At 41.2% G+C, this 12,989-nt stretch overlaps 1 protein-coding gene across 5 annotated transcripts in view; it reads right to left on the bottom strand.

Annotated features, from left to right (window-relative positions):
* The window catches only part of ADAMTS6 (ADAM metallopeptidase with thrombospondin type 1 motif 6), a 662,036-nt gene that overhangs the window by 223,521 nt on the left and 425,526 nt on the right, over nucleotides 1-12,989 (bottom strand). For all 5 annotated transcript variants that reach the window (XM_033930281.1, XM_033930272.1, XM_033930267.1 and 2 more), the window contains one exon: nucleotides 7,172-7,235. In XM_033930281.1, the coding sequence (XP_033786172.1) occupies nucleotides 7,172-7,235 (64 nt within the window). The remainder of the gene's footprint in view (nucleotides 1-7,171; nucleotides 7,236-12,989) is intronic.

The raw sequence follows: 12,989 nt of genomic DNA, 5'->3' as shown, positions 1-12,989 counted from the left end.
TATATAGGTGCCGCTAGCCACGATTCTGTAAATGGCGCCTAAGTGTGATTGGCATGCAGCCATCACCATTTTTGTAGGTGCCAGCCAATTTAGACACTGTTTATAGAATCAGCCCCTCACTGCCTACAAAATAGGTGGCAATAGGGGCTCATACAGTAAGTTTTTGTAATGGCTGCACACTAATAGCAAAATGAGCGCATGGCCATTAATTTAGAAAATGGGAAAATCAGCTATTTTTTAGATACAGCAAAAGTAGATGTGTTAGCGTGCAGAAAAGGCCCACATAATATCCTCAGCTAAGAGAAGTTTTGCCTCACCAATTTGCTTCATTTCTTTGAATGTGTGAAACTGTGAATCAATATGTGGATAAAGGTAGATTTCCAGAAAGCTTTTGACAAAGCTCCTCATGAAAGACTCCTGAGAAAATGAAAAAGTCAAGGCAATGTTATGTTGTGGATTAGAAATTGGTTATTGGACAGAAAACAGAGATTAGGGTTAAATGGCCATTTCTCTTAATAGAGGAGGATGAATACCGGAGTGCTGCTGGGATCTGTACTGGAACCGGTGCTATTTAACATATTTATAAATGATCTGGAAATTGTAGCAACGAGTGAGGTGATTAAATCTGCCAATGATATGAGACTATTCAAAGTGATTAAAACCCATGCAGACTGTGAAAAAGTGCAAGATGACCTTAGGAAATTGGAAGACTGGGCATCCAAATGGCAGATGAAGTTCAATGTGGAGAAATGTAAAGTGATGCACAATAGGATGAATCAAATCATAGTTATCAGATGCTAGGGTCCACCTTGACAGTCAACCCCCAAGAAAAAGATCTAGGTGTCATTATAGACAATATGCTAAAATCTTCTGCCCAATGTGTGGCAGCGGCCAAAAAAGCAAACAGAATGCTAGGAATTATTAGGAAAGGAGTAGCCTAGAGGCTGGAGCTACAGCCTCAGCACCCTGAGGTGGGTTCAAGCCCTGTGCTGCTCCTTGTGACCCTGGGCAAGTCACTGAATCCTCCATTGCTCCAGGTACATTAGATAAATTGTGAGCCCACCGGGACAGAAAGGGATAAATGACTGAGTGTCTGAATATAAACTGTTTAGACAATTAATAGATGGTATATAAATAACAAAAATAAAAATAAATAAGACCTAGAATATTATAATGCCTCTAAATTTCTCCATGGTGAGACTTCACCTGGAGTACTGCATTCAATTCTGGTTGCCATATCTCAAAAAAGATATAACAGAATTAGAAAAGGGTCTATGAAAAGTCACTAAAACGATAAAGGGGATGGAACGCCTCTCATATGAGGAAAGGCTTAAAAGGTTAGGGCTCTTCAGCTTTGGAAAGAAATGGCTGGGGGGGGGGGGCGGAATATAATTGAGGTCTACAACATCCTGAGTGGTTCAGAATGGGTAAAAGTGAATTGAGACACTCAATAAAGTTACATGGAAATACCTTTAAAACAAACAGAAGAAAATATGTTTTCACTCAACAAATAGTTAAAACTCTGGAACTCATTGGATGTTGTAGCTGGGTTTAAAAAGAGTTTGGATAAGTTCTTGGACAAAAAGTCCATAGTCTGCTATAGAGACAAACATTGGGGAAGCTACTGCTTGTCCTGGGATAGGTAGCATAAATGTTACTATTTGGGTTTCTTGGAAAGTATGAAACCCCCCACCCCCCAGAAGGTGACTGGTTGGTGCTCACTCTCCTTTATTAGATAATATGACACTGATTCGACACTATCGAATTTTGGCCCAAAAGGGCCTGCCTCAGGAGTCTGATTATTTGAACTGAGAAGAGATATATACTTGATGGTGCACAGACTTGTGAAAATTTTCCTCTAATTTTTAAAAAGCTTTATGACCCGCTTTTGCCAGCTTTATGTCAATGCTTTTTTTGGCCAGCTTTTTGCCAATGCTTTTGCCAGCTTTATGACCCACACATAGTTGTAGGCAGAGCTGCAAACACCTATGTGGGTTTCATTTTCTAAAGTGTTTGCAGCTCTGTGTGGGTCATAAAGCTGGCAAAAGCACTCTTGAACAACTGTTGTCAATAATATCATCCTTCTTTTGCAATCAGGTAAGTGAAAAGAGTCTTTTTAAAGACTAGAAGAAAATTACAAAATACTGAGTGAGGTGGAACGGATAGATATGAATCATTTGTTTACTAGGGGACATGCAATGACCCTTACTGGGACAGACCAAAGGCCAATCAATCCAGTATGCTGTTTCAACAGTGGCCAATCCAGGTCACAAGTACCTGGCAAGATCCCAAAAGAGCATTGGGGTGGAACGGGTAGACATGAATCATTTGTTTACTGTTTCCAGTAGGCCTAAAAGAAATGCAATGACCCTACTAAGTAATAAATTTAAAACAAACCAGAAAAAACATTTATTCAATTAATGTGTAATTAAACTCTGGAATCCATTGCCAGAGAATGTGGTAAAAGGGTTTAAAAATGGTTTTGATAATTTTCTTAAAGAAAAGTCCATAAGCCATTTTTTTTAAAATGGGAAAATCCACTGCTTATTTCTAGGATAAGCAACATAAAATATGTTTTACTCTTTTGTACTGTTCCCTTTAAGCTGAGCAGGAGTCCTCCAGCTGCATTGCTGCCATCACTAGGGACTGGCAGGCTCCTGGAGTCCTGTAGACCTTGCTCGTCTCTCATTATTGAAAATGTGATAGTTAAGCAGCAGTTATTTTGGGACCTAACTTTAGGCAGAAGCATCTGTGCCTGCCAAAGGTATGTAAATTCTCATGCCTAACTTCTCTCAGGCACAGAAATGAAAGTATTCTATAACTTCATTCCTAAATCCTGGGAACACCCATGATCTGCCCATGCCCCTTTCTTGCCCATGCCCATGAAAAGAATTAGGCACAAAGGGAAAAAGCGCCTCCAATTTAACCTTTACTTCTTGGCAGGGAGTTGTTCTCTCTAGATCAGTGTTTTTCAACCGCTGTTCCGCAGCACACTAGTGTGCCGCGAGATGTTGCCTGGTGTGCCATACGGTGCAGACACTGATTAGGCCTCAGGCCGGGTCCCGCACGCGCTCCCATGAGACTCCCCCGGTCCCCGCTGCTGTTCAGTTTCGATCTTCTGCTCTGACGCAACCGGAAACAGGAAGTTGCAGCAGAGCAGAAGATTGAACACTGAGCAGCCGCGCGTGCGCGGCTCTTTGGGAAAGCGTGCATATCGCCGAAAAACAAAACCTACAAACTAAGGTGAGGCGAAGGGAGAGAGCTGGCTAAACAGTTGGATCGATTGGGCAGGCGAGTGGTGGCTGCGGGGACCGTGTGATCGCTCGTGTTCCCGGCTCAAATTGGAAGGAGGGAGTGAAAGGGAAAAGGATTCTGGGCCAAGGGGATGAAGACGGAAAGAAAAACCCACAGCAGGAAAGAAAGGGAAGGACAGGCAGGTGAGCCAGATGCTAGAAGCAGGGGGGGGGAGAAAGAAAGAGGGAAAAAAGCTAGATGGGGTTGAAAAGAAGAGACACACTGGTATGGAAGAGGAAGATAGGGGAAATCTGGACACAGGAAGGTAACAGAAAGAGGGGAAATTATGTGCATGGGGCATAGGGACAGAGACATAAAGGGGACATGCCATGGGGATGGTATATGGACACAGGGGGTGGGGCAATGACAGATACATAGGGGAGATATTAGAAATGGAGAAAATAGGAGCACAGAAGCGAGATGGTTTGTGGGGATGGGACAGGGACCGAGCTCGCAGGCTCCAGTGGCTTGCACAAATTACATTGTAACGTGCCATGAAAATAAGAGGGAGGAAGGTAGATAGATAAGCCACATGAGAGGAGCTGAAGGGTAGTAGAAAGGAACAGATGGTAAAGGAGGGAGGGAAGGGTGGTGGTGGAAAGGAATAGGACAGACATTGAAGGAGGGTGGAGAGGAACAGACCCCGAAGGGGAATGTGGAAGACAGAGTGGGAAGAAGACAGATGCTAGACTATGGGGGAGCGGAGGGAAGAAGATGGGGGCTAGACCAATTGGGGGGGGGTGAAGGGAGAGGCACAGTAACAGCAAATGGAAGACGTAGAGAGAAGACACACAGTGGATGGAAAGAATTGAATGAGAAGATGTGGAAAGCAGAAACCAGACAACAAAGGTAGAAAAAAAAAATTATATTTATTTATTTATTTTTTGCTTTAGGATAAAATAGTATATTAGTTGTGTTGATAAAAATTTATAAACAAAGCCCTGCCAGCTGAACATCTCTTTCTCTAGTTCAGCAGCAGGAACTTTGATTTATAAGAAAGGAATAAGCTAAATATTACAGTACTAAGGCTTATATGGATGCAGCGGGGACGGTGACGGGGCGGTGAATGGGATGGCAGTGGCAGTGGCGGTGACGGGGCGGTGAAAGGGATGGCGGTGACGGTGACGGGGCGGTGAAGGGAACGGCTGTTGACGAAGAGCTACGTGTGTGTCTTTCTTCGATTCCAGCCAGAATATCAGTTTTGTGTTCAGCCAAACAGGCCCAGGTTTCGCACTGAATAAAGTATTTTATAATTTTTCACTATTCTGTTTACTTAATATTTCATAATAAAGTAATTATAAAATACTTTCTTTGTGTTTATTTGATTCCTATTCAAGAGAATTACTTTATATATAGTCAATATAGGCACAGAGTTAAATTTTTTAACATTTTCTAATGGTGGTGTGCCTCGTGATTTTTTTCATGAAACAAGTGTGCCTTTGCCCAAAAAAGGTTGAAAAACACTGCTCTAGATAATGCCAGATGTTATTTACTCCAAATATATCTTGAAAGGGTGTAGTCAAACAATTTGATTTCTGTTCCAAAGTGTTTCAGGCTCAAAGTTCTCTTCTGCATGCTTTGATTTTTCATTATGAAACACATATCTAGACCCTAATAAACACCTGACACCAGGAGTAAGGGCCATGATGAACATGCAGAGGGTGGAGGAGTTTGCCGAGCAAGCAAGGGGGGAGGGGGCAATAAAATATGCAAAACAAGAGAAGAAAACTCCTTTAAAGAAATAGACCAACAAATTAGGAAAAGCAACTGATTAAAGCACAAATACAGCAGGAAATACAGAGAACATAAGAATAGCCTTACTGGCTCAGCCAATGGTCCATCAAGTCCAGTAGCCCGTTCTCATGGTGGCCAATCCAGGTCACTAGTACCTGGCCAAAACCCAAGGAGTTGCAATATTCCATGCTACTGATCCAGGGCAAGCAGTAGCTTCCCCCATGTCTTTCTCAATAACAGACTATGGACTTTTCCTCCAGGAACTTGTTCAAACCTTTCTTAAAACTGGCTATGCTATCTGCTCTTACCTCTGGCAACGCGTTCCAGAGCTTATCTATTCTCTGAGTGAAAAAAATGTCCTCCTATTGGTTTTAAAAGTATTTCCCTGTAATTTTGGAAAACAAAAACAGATCAAAACTTGACAAACAGTTTAAAAAGTGAATTTAAACCCAAAGATGAGAGTGAATTGCAGCATAAGATAGTGGACTATGAATGATGGTTCACATCCAGCATAGAACAAAAAATGATAAAGCAGATAAATGCAAATATTACAGAACTGAGCTGGGTGTGCTGATATCAGAAAAACTACAGAGAAAGGTACAATAAGGTACATACATGTCATACAGTGGAAACTACACAAACACTGCTATACCAGAAAACATGGAAACCACAACTTGCATAGAACTGTGGAGAATAAGAAAGCTGTGATCACAGAGAAAAGGATCGATGCAAGAAAACTGGACTTTGTGACAAAGGAGAAAAGAACAAGAACAGCAGTACAAATAAAACCGTCAGTACCAAGTACAGTCACTGTTCTGTACTATGTGCAAAGAAAGAGAAGATCCTTCAGTACCAACAAATGTGGGACAAAGATACAAAAATCATGCCAATTTTACCGGGCCACCACCAGCCAGATTAAAAAACAAATTTCTGACTATATCTTGCTATGTTGCCTGTTTATACTACACCTTATGAACTCTCTTTGGAATAATGCAAGAGCCAAGACAAATACTAGCAGTGAATCTGAGAGATTGAGATTATCTTCAAAATTCTCCGGCATAGGGGTGAGATTCATTCTTGTCATAGTATGCTCAAAGTTAACCCATTCAAAAACATTCGCTATGAAGAAGAAATTGCTAGGGGTTAGCTTTGCTAGGGGCTAGCATTTGCTAGGGGTTAGCTTTGCTAGGGGCTAGCATTTGCTAGGGGTTAGCTTTGATATAGGCAGCTGCTGTGAAAATGTAAGGCTCAGCAGAGAAATCCAGAGGATGCCAGTAAAATCTTATAACATGCTGAGGAGTTGGAGGTAAAGGAATAAGAGATGATCCAATGGTATTGTTTGCTACTCCTATCTTTTCAATAAGAGGATTGCAGGAGAGATAAGAGTCCATTTATAAGGGAGAAGAGACAGAAACGCTGAAACTTAGAAACAATGTGGCAGATAAAGCCAAATGGCCCATCCAGTTTGCCCATCTGCAGCATCCACTATCTCCTCCTCTCCCACACGCTCTTGAACTCAGACACAGTCCTTGTCTCCATCACCTCTACTGGGAGACTATTTCACGCATCTAGAGGAAGAGACAGAAGTGGACAAAAAGAAAATGGATGGGAAAAGAGGGAAGAACTGAAAGGCAAAAGAGAGAATATTGAGGGAGAAAGGCAGGAGCTGAAAGAAAAGAATTTAGCAAACAGAAAAAGTAAGTATTCCAGGGAAAGATTTACCCATAGTAGGGCAGAAAGGAAATGAAAGCAGAGGTGATAAAAAAATGAAAGAAGAAAAATGACAAGAGCAAATACAGAAGAGAAAGAAAAATCATGACTGAGATATACAGTGCACAGTTAAACAGAAACAAAAAACAGAGACAGGGCAGAAAAACCAAAATTGACTGAAAAGTACAAAGTAAAACTGTGGTTTACTTTTGGTGAGAGCTATAATTATATTTTGACGGATATTCCTGTCCTTTCACATGTCTCTGGCAGTGGCAGTCTCCTATGGTCAGATAAGATTTTTTCAAACGACCATCACATTTTATGGTTTGTCTATCTCTACCCTAAGCAGAAGGCTGTCTACAAAATAGCAAGTGCTGCTTCCTGGAAACTAAAATGTCAAGAGCATTCTAAATGTCAGTTTAATTTTACTTACATCGGTGTTACAGGAGCGATAACGTTTCCTCTCTCCAAGGCAATATTTTCCACCACCTGAGGGACTGGAAAAATATTTTATTATATTTCTGTGTGTATCATATAAATGCAGAAGTTTATACAGTATGCATGGATAATATTAAATTTAAAATTTTAATTCCATTGCTTTTATATAACAACAGTTATTGACTAGTATTGTATTCAAAAGGACATTATTCGTAATATCAGTCATTTTTACAAGGGTTATTAGCGTTTGAAATGTACATAAACCAATACTCACATGCGGACTGAGGAAGTTAGCTTCCTGAGCTCCACCTGTGACTTTCCCTTCTCTCCTGATATGACTGCAGCAGGACCTGTTGTTTTCTCCGATCAGCAGCAGTGGTAAAAACCATATGAAAATGTACAGAACCAGTTCCTGCACGTGCTGCCATTAGCTCTGTTCCTGCACGTGCTGCCATTAGCATCAGTCACACCCCTTCTGATGTAAACTTACTGTGTCAAAGAGGTGTGATCAAAAGGCCCAGTGGCAGTGTGTGCAGAAACCTGGTTCTTCACGTCTTCTCATGGGTTTTATTGCTGACCACTTCTGGCCTGCCGCCGACCAGGGAAGACAGCAAGAATATGAGTGGATGGAAAGGAGAGAGGGAGGGGAAAGAGAGAAAGCAGGTAATGCTGGATGAGGAGGGGAAAGATAAAGAGTCACGGAGAGGTGGGATAATGCTTGATTAAGGAGAAGAAACATAAGGAGAGAGAGAGATGGGGTAAGGCTGGATGGGGAAGAAAAGAGAAGATGCTGCAGGGCAGGTGAAGAGAGCAAGAGAGACATAAAGGAGATGCTACACAGCAGGGGGGAATTAGAGGACCTGGATAAGAGAAAGATATGGAAAGCTGGAAAAGTAAAGGGCCATGAATTTTATATTCTGCCTTTCTTTGATACAACCCAAATGATTTACATTTATTATTATACTTCACAGATCCTAATGGGCTCACAATCTAGGTACAATTTTTGTACCTAGTGCAATGGAGGGTAACATTACTTGCCCAGGATCGCAAGGACTGAGAATCAAATCCAGTTCCCCAGGTTCTCAGCCCACTGTAATAACCATTAGGATGCTCCTCCAGTGAAAAAAAAGGGAGACTGAGTGGTATCTGGATGGACAGAGAGGCATAAAATAGAAGAAAAGTGAAATTAAAGATCAGTGTCAAAGATGGATTTAATAGGAGGATGTGAAGACAGGAGGTGAGAGAGAAGAATAACAAACAGAGAAAGCAGCAAACAAAGACTGAGACCTACACAATTAGAAAAATTAAAAGAGTCAGACAAGAAAGGTGGAGAAAATAATTTTATGTTTAATTTAGGGTGAAATATTGTTATAGCACTTAGGGATCCTTTTACAAAGGTGCGTTAGGGCTTTAACGCGTGGAATAGCGCACACTAGACCTTAATGCCAGCATTGATCTGGCATTAGTTCAAGAAGCGTAGCGCAGGTTTAGCATGTACTAAAATCCTGCGTGCACTAAAAACTAGTAAAGGGAGTCCTAAGTTCAGTTTAAAGGATAATAAAATAAAACAAAACAAAAAACAGAAAATAAAGTGATGCCATTTAAATGGAATAATTTAAAATATTTCAGAGGCCAAAACCTGAACCGATCTTATTTTCTATTTTTTTGTCTTATTTCCATTTGTTAATTTGTAATCAGAATGTGATTGGAATGTGTCAATTTTTGAAAGTTGCATCTGTTGTCTTTTGTATTTGCACAGTACAGACGGATATGCATCACTGTTTCTCTGGTGTTGCACTATCCACGGAGTCCAGGTTCTTGGGAATTCAGTTTAATTTTTGTCTACTTATTTTTATTTTTAGTTTGTGATTACTTATTTTGTACTTAATGGGGGTCTATCTGTATTCTGCATATGTGGAAAATGCATTGAATCTATGCAAACCGCTTCCCAATTGGTATGCTCATGTTTCTACTGCTCATGCCTTTCTTATTAGCAGGTCAAAGTGAGTTACATTTGGGTATAGTAGGTATTTTCCTGCCCCTGGAGAACAGGCTACTGGGCTTGATGAACCATTGGTCTGACCCAGTGGGGCTATTCTTATGTTCTTATGCTCTCTGCAATGTTTACTATGCTACTTTTTCCTAGGTAGGCCCTTGTGTAAATCCTGAAAGTTAGTGTTACACGGCATCGTAGAATTGCGTTATAGGTTTTGAGTGACTTTTGAAGGATTTTGGATTGATTCACAATATGCCTGGCAATAGATTTTAGATTTGGATGTAGCTCATGCCTTTCTTATTAGCAGGTCAAGGTGAGTTGCATTTGGGCACAGTAGGTATTTTCCTGCCCCTGGAAGGCTTAAAGCCCAAGTTTGTACCTGAGAAAAGAGAGTTAAGTGCCCCTTTTACAAAGCTGTGGTAGCGATTCTGCCACAGCAAATGCACCAAAGCCCATTCAATTCATATGGGTTTCGGTGCATTTGCCACAGAAGAATCAAACTGAGGCTTTATAATAGGGGCCCTAAGTGACTTATCTAAATGGCTGTAGAATTTGAACCCCGGCTTCCTAGGTTCTTCTCCTGCTGCTCTAACCATTAGGTACAGCTAGTATAGCTATTCTAAACAGTTTTGGTAGCTCAATATTAAACTAAAAGCCAGTACATCTGAAGCATGGTAGCAATTTGTCAACCTGATGGACAAAAACACTGATGGACAAATCTCAATTTATGGTTATTAATAACCATAGGATTGTTAATGTGGTACTGAACATCACTGTTCACATGGCAATCATAACTGGACCAGGGGGGGGATGGGGGAGGAGCTAGGGCTGACTACGAGCCAAGAGTTACTGTACCTGCACTTAATACTGCAAATACTATACCGTTTGACATGCTGCATTATTTTGATGCATTGTTTTGATTTCTTGAGTCCCACTAGGATGGTTATTTCTTCAATAGCACTCTAACTTGGAATTGCATATAGCTCATATATTCCTCTTACTCCAAGTGATATATGATTCTATGGAGTGTATTCAATATGATTATTGCTATCAAAAACAGAGGTACTGGGGGAGGGGGAGGCAGCTAGTGTAGGTGCACCAGAGCAACACAGTTAAGGGGTCCTTTACTAAGGCACACTACCCGATTTAGCACGCTAATTGATTTAGTGCGCACTAAATGCTAAGGCGCCCATTATGTTCTAGACACCCTTAGAGCAGGGGTGTCCAACCTTTTGGCTTCCCTGGGCCGCATTGGCCGAAAAAAATGTTTCTGGGGCCGCACAAATGTGCAAACGCACTAGACGTCAGGATATGTTTTCAATAGTGGCCCCCCCCCCCCAGGTCTGGAACTCCCTACCCCAATACATAAGAGATGAAAAAGACATTAGCCGTTTTAAAAATAATTTAAAACCTTTTTTGTTTAAAGATGCTTTCAACCTCTGAATGGAATATATACAGTGCAGTAGACTCCCTACCAAAAATTAAAAAACAAAAGAAAGAAAAAATGGATACCCCTCCTTATGTTTTTTCCCTCTATAGTTCTTTTCTTTCTTCAAAATTATTAATTTTGTAACTTTACCCCTTTACTCCCTTCGTATTCAGTCTTGTCTGTTTGTCTGTTCGTCCAACCCCTTTTTTTAGCTAAATTTTTAAATTGTATGTTGTATGTTTACTTTGGATTTTACTGTAATTCGCTTAGTAAATTATGAATAAGCGATTCATCAAATTTCTAATAAACTTGAAACTTGAAAAAACTTGAAACACCAAGACAAAGGAGGGAGCCGGCAAGACTGTAAACACCCGGGGGCAGCAGAGGTAAACAGTGCAGTCGCCCTCGACTGGGGCCGCACAAAATACTTCAAAGGGCCACAGGTTGGACACCCCTGCCTTAGAGTATCCTTCCCTGCTGTGTTTAAAAGTGACCCACTGTCCATTTGCTGCCGACTCAGGTGTCGCCCTCCCCACACAAAGAATTTTAATTTGCCCCAACATCTCCCAGCCACCCCATCCTAGCCCAGCCCCATCCCTCTATAGCAGGGGTCTCAAAGTCCCTCCTTGAGGGCCGCAATCCAGTCGGGTTTTCAGGATTTCCCCAATGAATGTGCATTGAAAGCAGTGTATGCACATAGATCTCATGCATATTCATTGGGGAAATCCTGAAAACTCGACTGGATTGCGGCCCTCAAGGAGGGATTTTGAGACCCCTGCTCTATAGCATCACTAAACAGGAGTCACTGACTACCTTTGCCAGTACTTAAACGTTTATGCCCAAACGTTTAAAGTTCCCATTTTACAAAGCTGAGATATGTATGTCAAAAAACTCAAGAATATGCAAATGGCAAGGAGGTATGATCTGGGTGTGTTTTGGGCAGGCCTAGGGCAGGCTCAGATGATACACATTTATTCCCCATTTCAGAAGGGGAATAAACATCAATGTTTTAATTTAGCAACATCAGGATTTACACCTGCTTCCAAGCACATTTAGGTTTTGTCAAACTGCTGTAACTGAGCAGCACCCGACCACCCCCAACCCCCCCGCAAAAAAAAAAGCCAAACTTGCAAGGGATACCAGTCTCTGTAACAGAATCAGAAAAGTATATATTTATAATTCTAAACTGCCAAATATGAACACATATGTGCTGGATTTCAACCTACTAAAAATTTCTAGGGTTTTAGTTCAATTTTTGTATGTAATTTGTTTACATAGTACACGCATTGAGTACTTTTGTGCAATTGGTGGTATTTAAGTCGGTTAAATAAATAAATTATGCAACTACAAAGATACAGTTTCTTAAGGATATAAATTTATCTATGAAATTTACTGGACAAAAGCTGCCACCAGAGTCCGAAATAGGTGACAGATAACAGTGATAGGTACTGAAGCTATGAGAGCGAGCATAGAGAAATCTCATAATAGGCATCAATATTAATTATTAATGAGCATTAATCAGCTTGCTCTTTATGGACCATGTTAATTACATGGAAACGAGTTCTGTATATATTTGCTAGTGTTGAAGTCAGTGGATGTTGCCACAAACTCTTAACGACACCTTCTGGCATAAGAAGTGGAATGAGATGGGCAACTAGGATGAGAAGTGGGACTGAAGCCCAATCAATATTTTGGCCAACATAGCATCAGCTGGAGATTGGTTTGTTTGCCTTTTCCAACACAAAAGGTGTTCCAGTGTCCCTGCTTTGAAGTTCTAGGTTCATGTTTGCACAGTTAACGTGGGTTATTTTTCTATAATGAGCTACTTTACATAGTTTTCCACCTTGTTGCATTGTTAGCATAGTTTTTCTGTTAAAATTCACAGATACTAATTAAGGGGCCCTTTTACTAAAATGAATTAAGAAATGGGCTCAATGGCACAGTAAAGTAGGGGCGAGTGGGGAGGGGGGAGAACGCCCTGGCGCCAGCACCTCCCCACTTATTTCTTCAAATCTTTGCCGGCAGTGACCAACATCTTCTTCCTGCTGCTGGTGCCAGCTTAGGTCTTCTCTGTGATGTTGCTTCCTGTTCATGGGACCAGGAAATGACATCAGAGGGAAGGCTGAGGCTGGCACAAACAGCAGTTAGTAGATGCTCTGGTGAAGATTTGAAGAGGTATGGAGTGGCACATGGTGCAGCAATGTTGGGAGGTGAGTAAGATTGCATGGAAGGCACACAGTGCAGTGGTGTCAGGCGCCTTCACCCCCAGCGCAAACCTCCTTCACTATGCCACTGAATGAGCTTAGTATGTTTTAACTCAAGACTTTCCCCATGGGCTAAGCCAAGTTTTAATACAGCACCCAAAACTGGTCTTTTTTTCATTTTTTT

The sequence above is a fragment of the Geotrypetes seraphini genome, chromosome 1 (assembly GCF_902459505.1).
Source record: "Geotrypetes seraphini chromosome 1, aGeoSer1.1, whole genome shotgun sequence".
NCBI classification, from domain to species: Eukaryota; Metazoa; Chordata; class Amphibia; order Gymnophiona; family Dermophiidae; genus Geotrypetes; species Geotrypetes seraphini.
The sequence above is the reverse complement of the archived record's forward strand: the minus strand, read 5'-3'. Positions and strand labels throughout refer to the sequence as shown.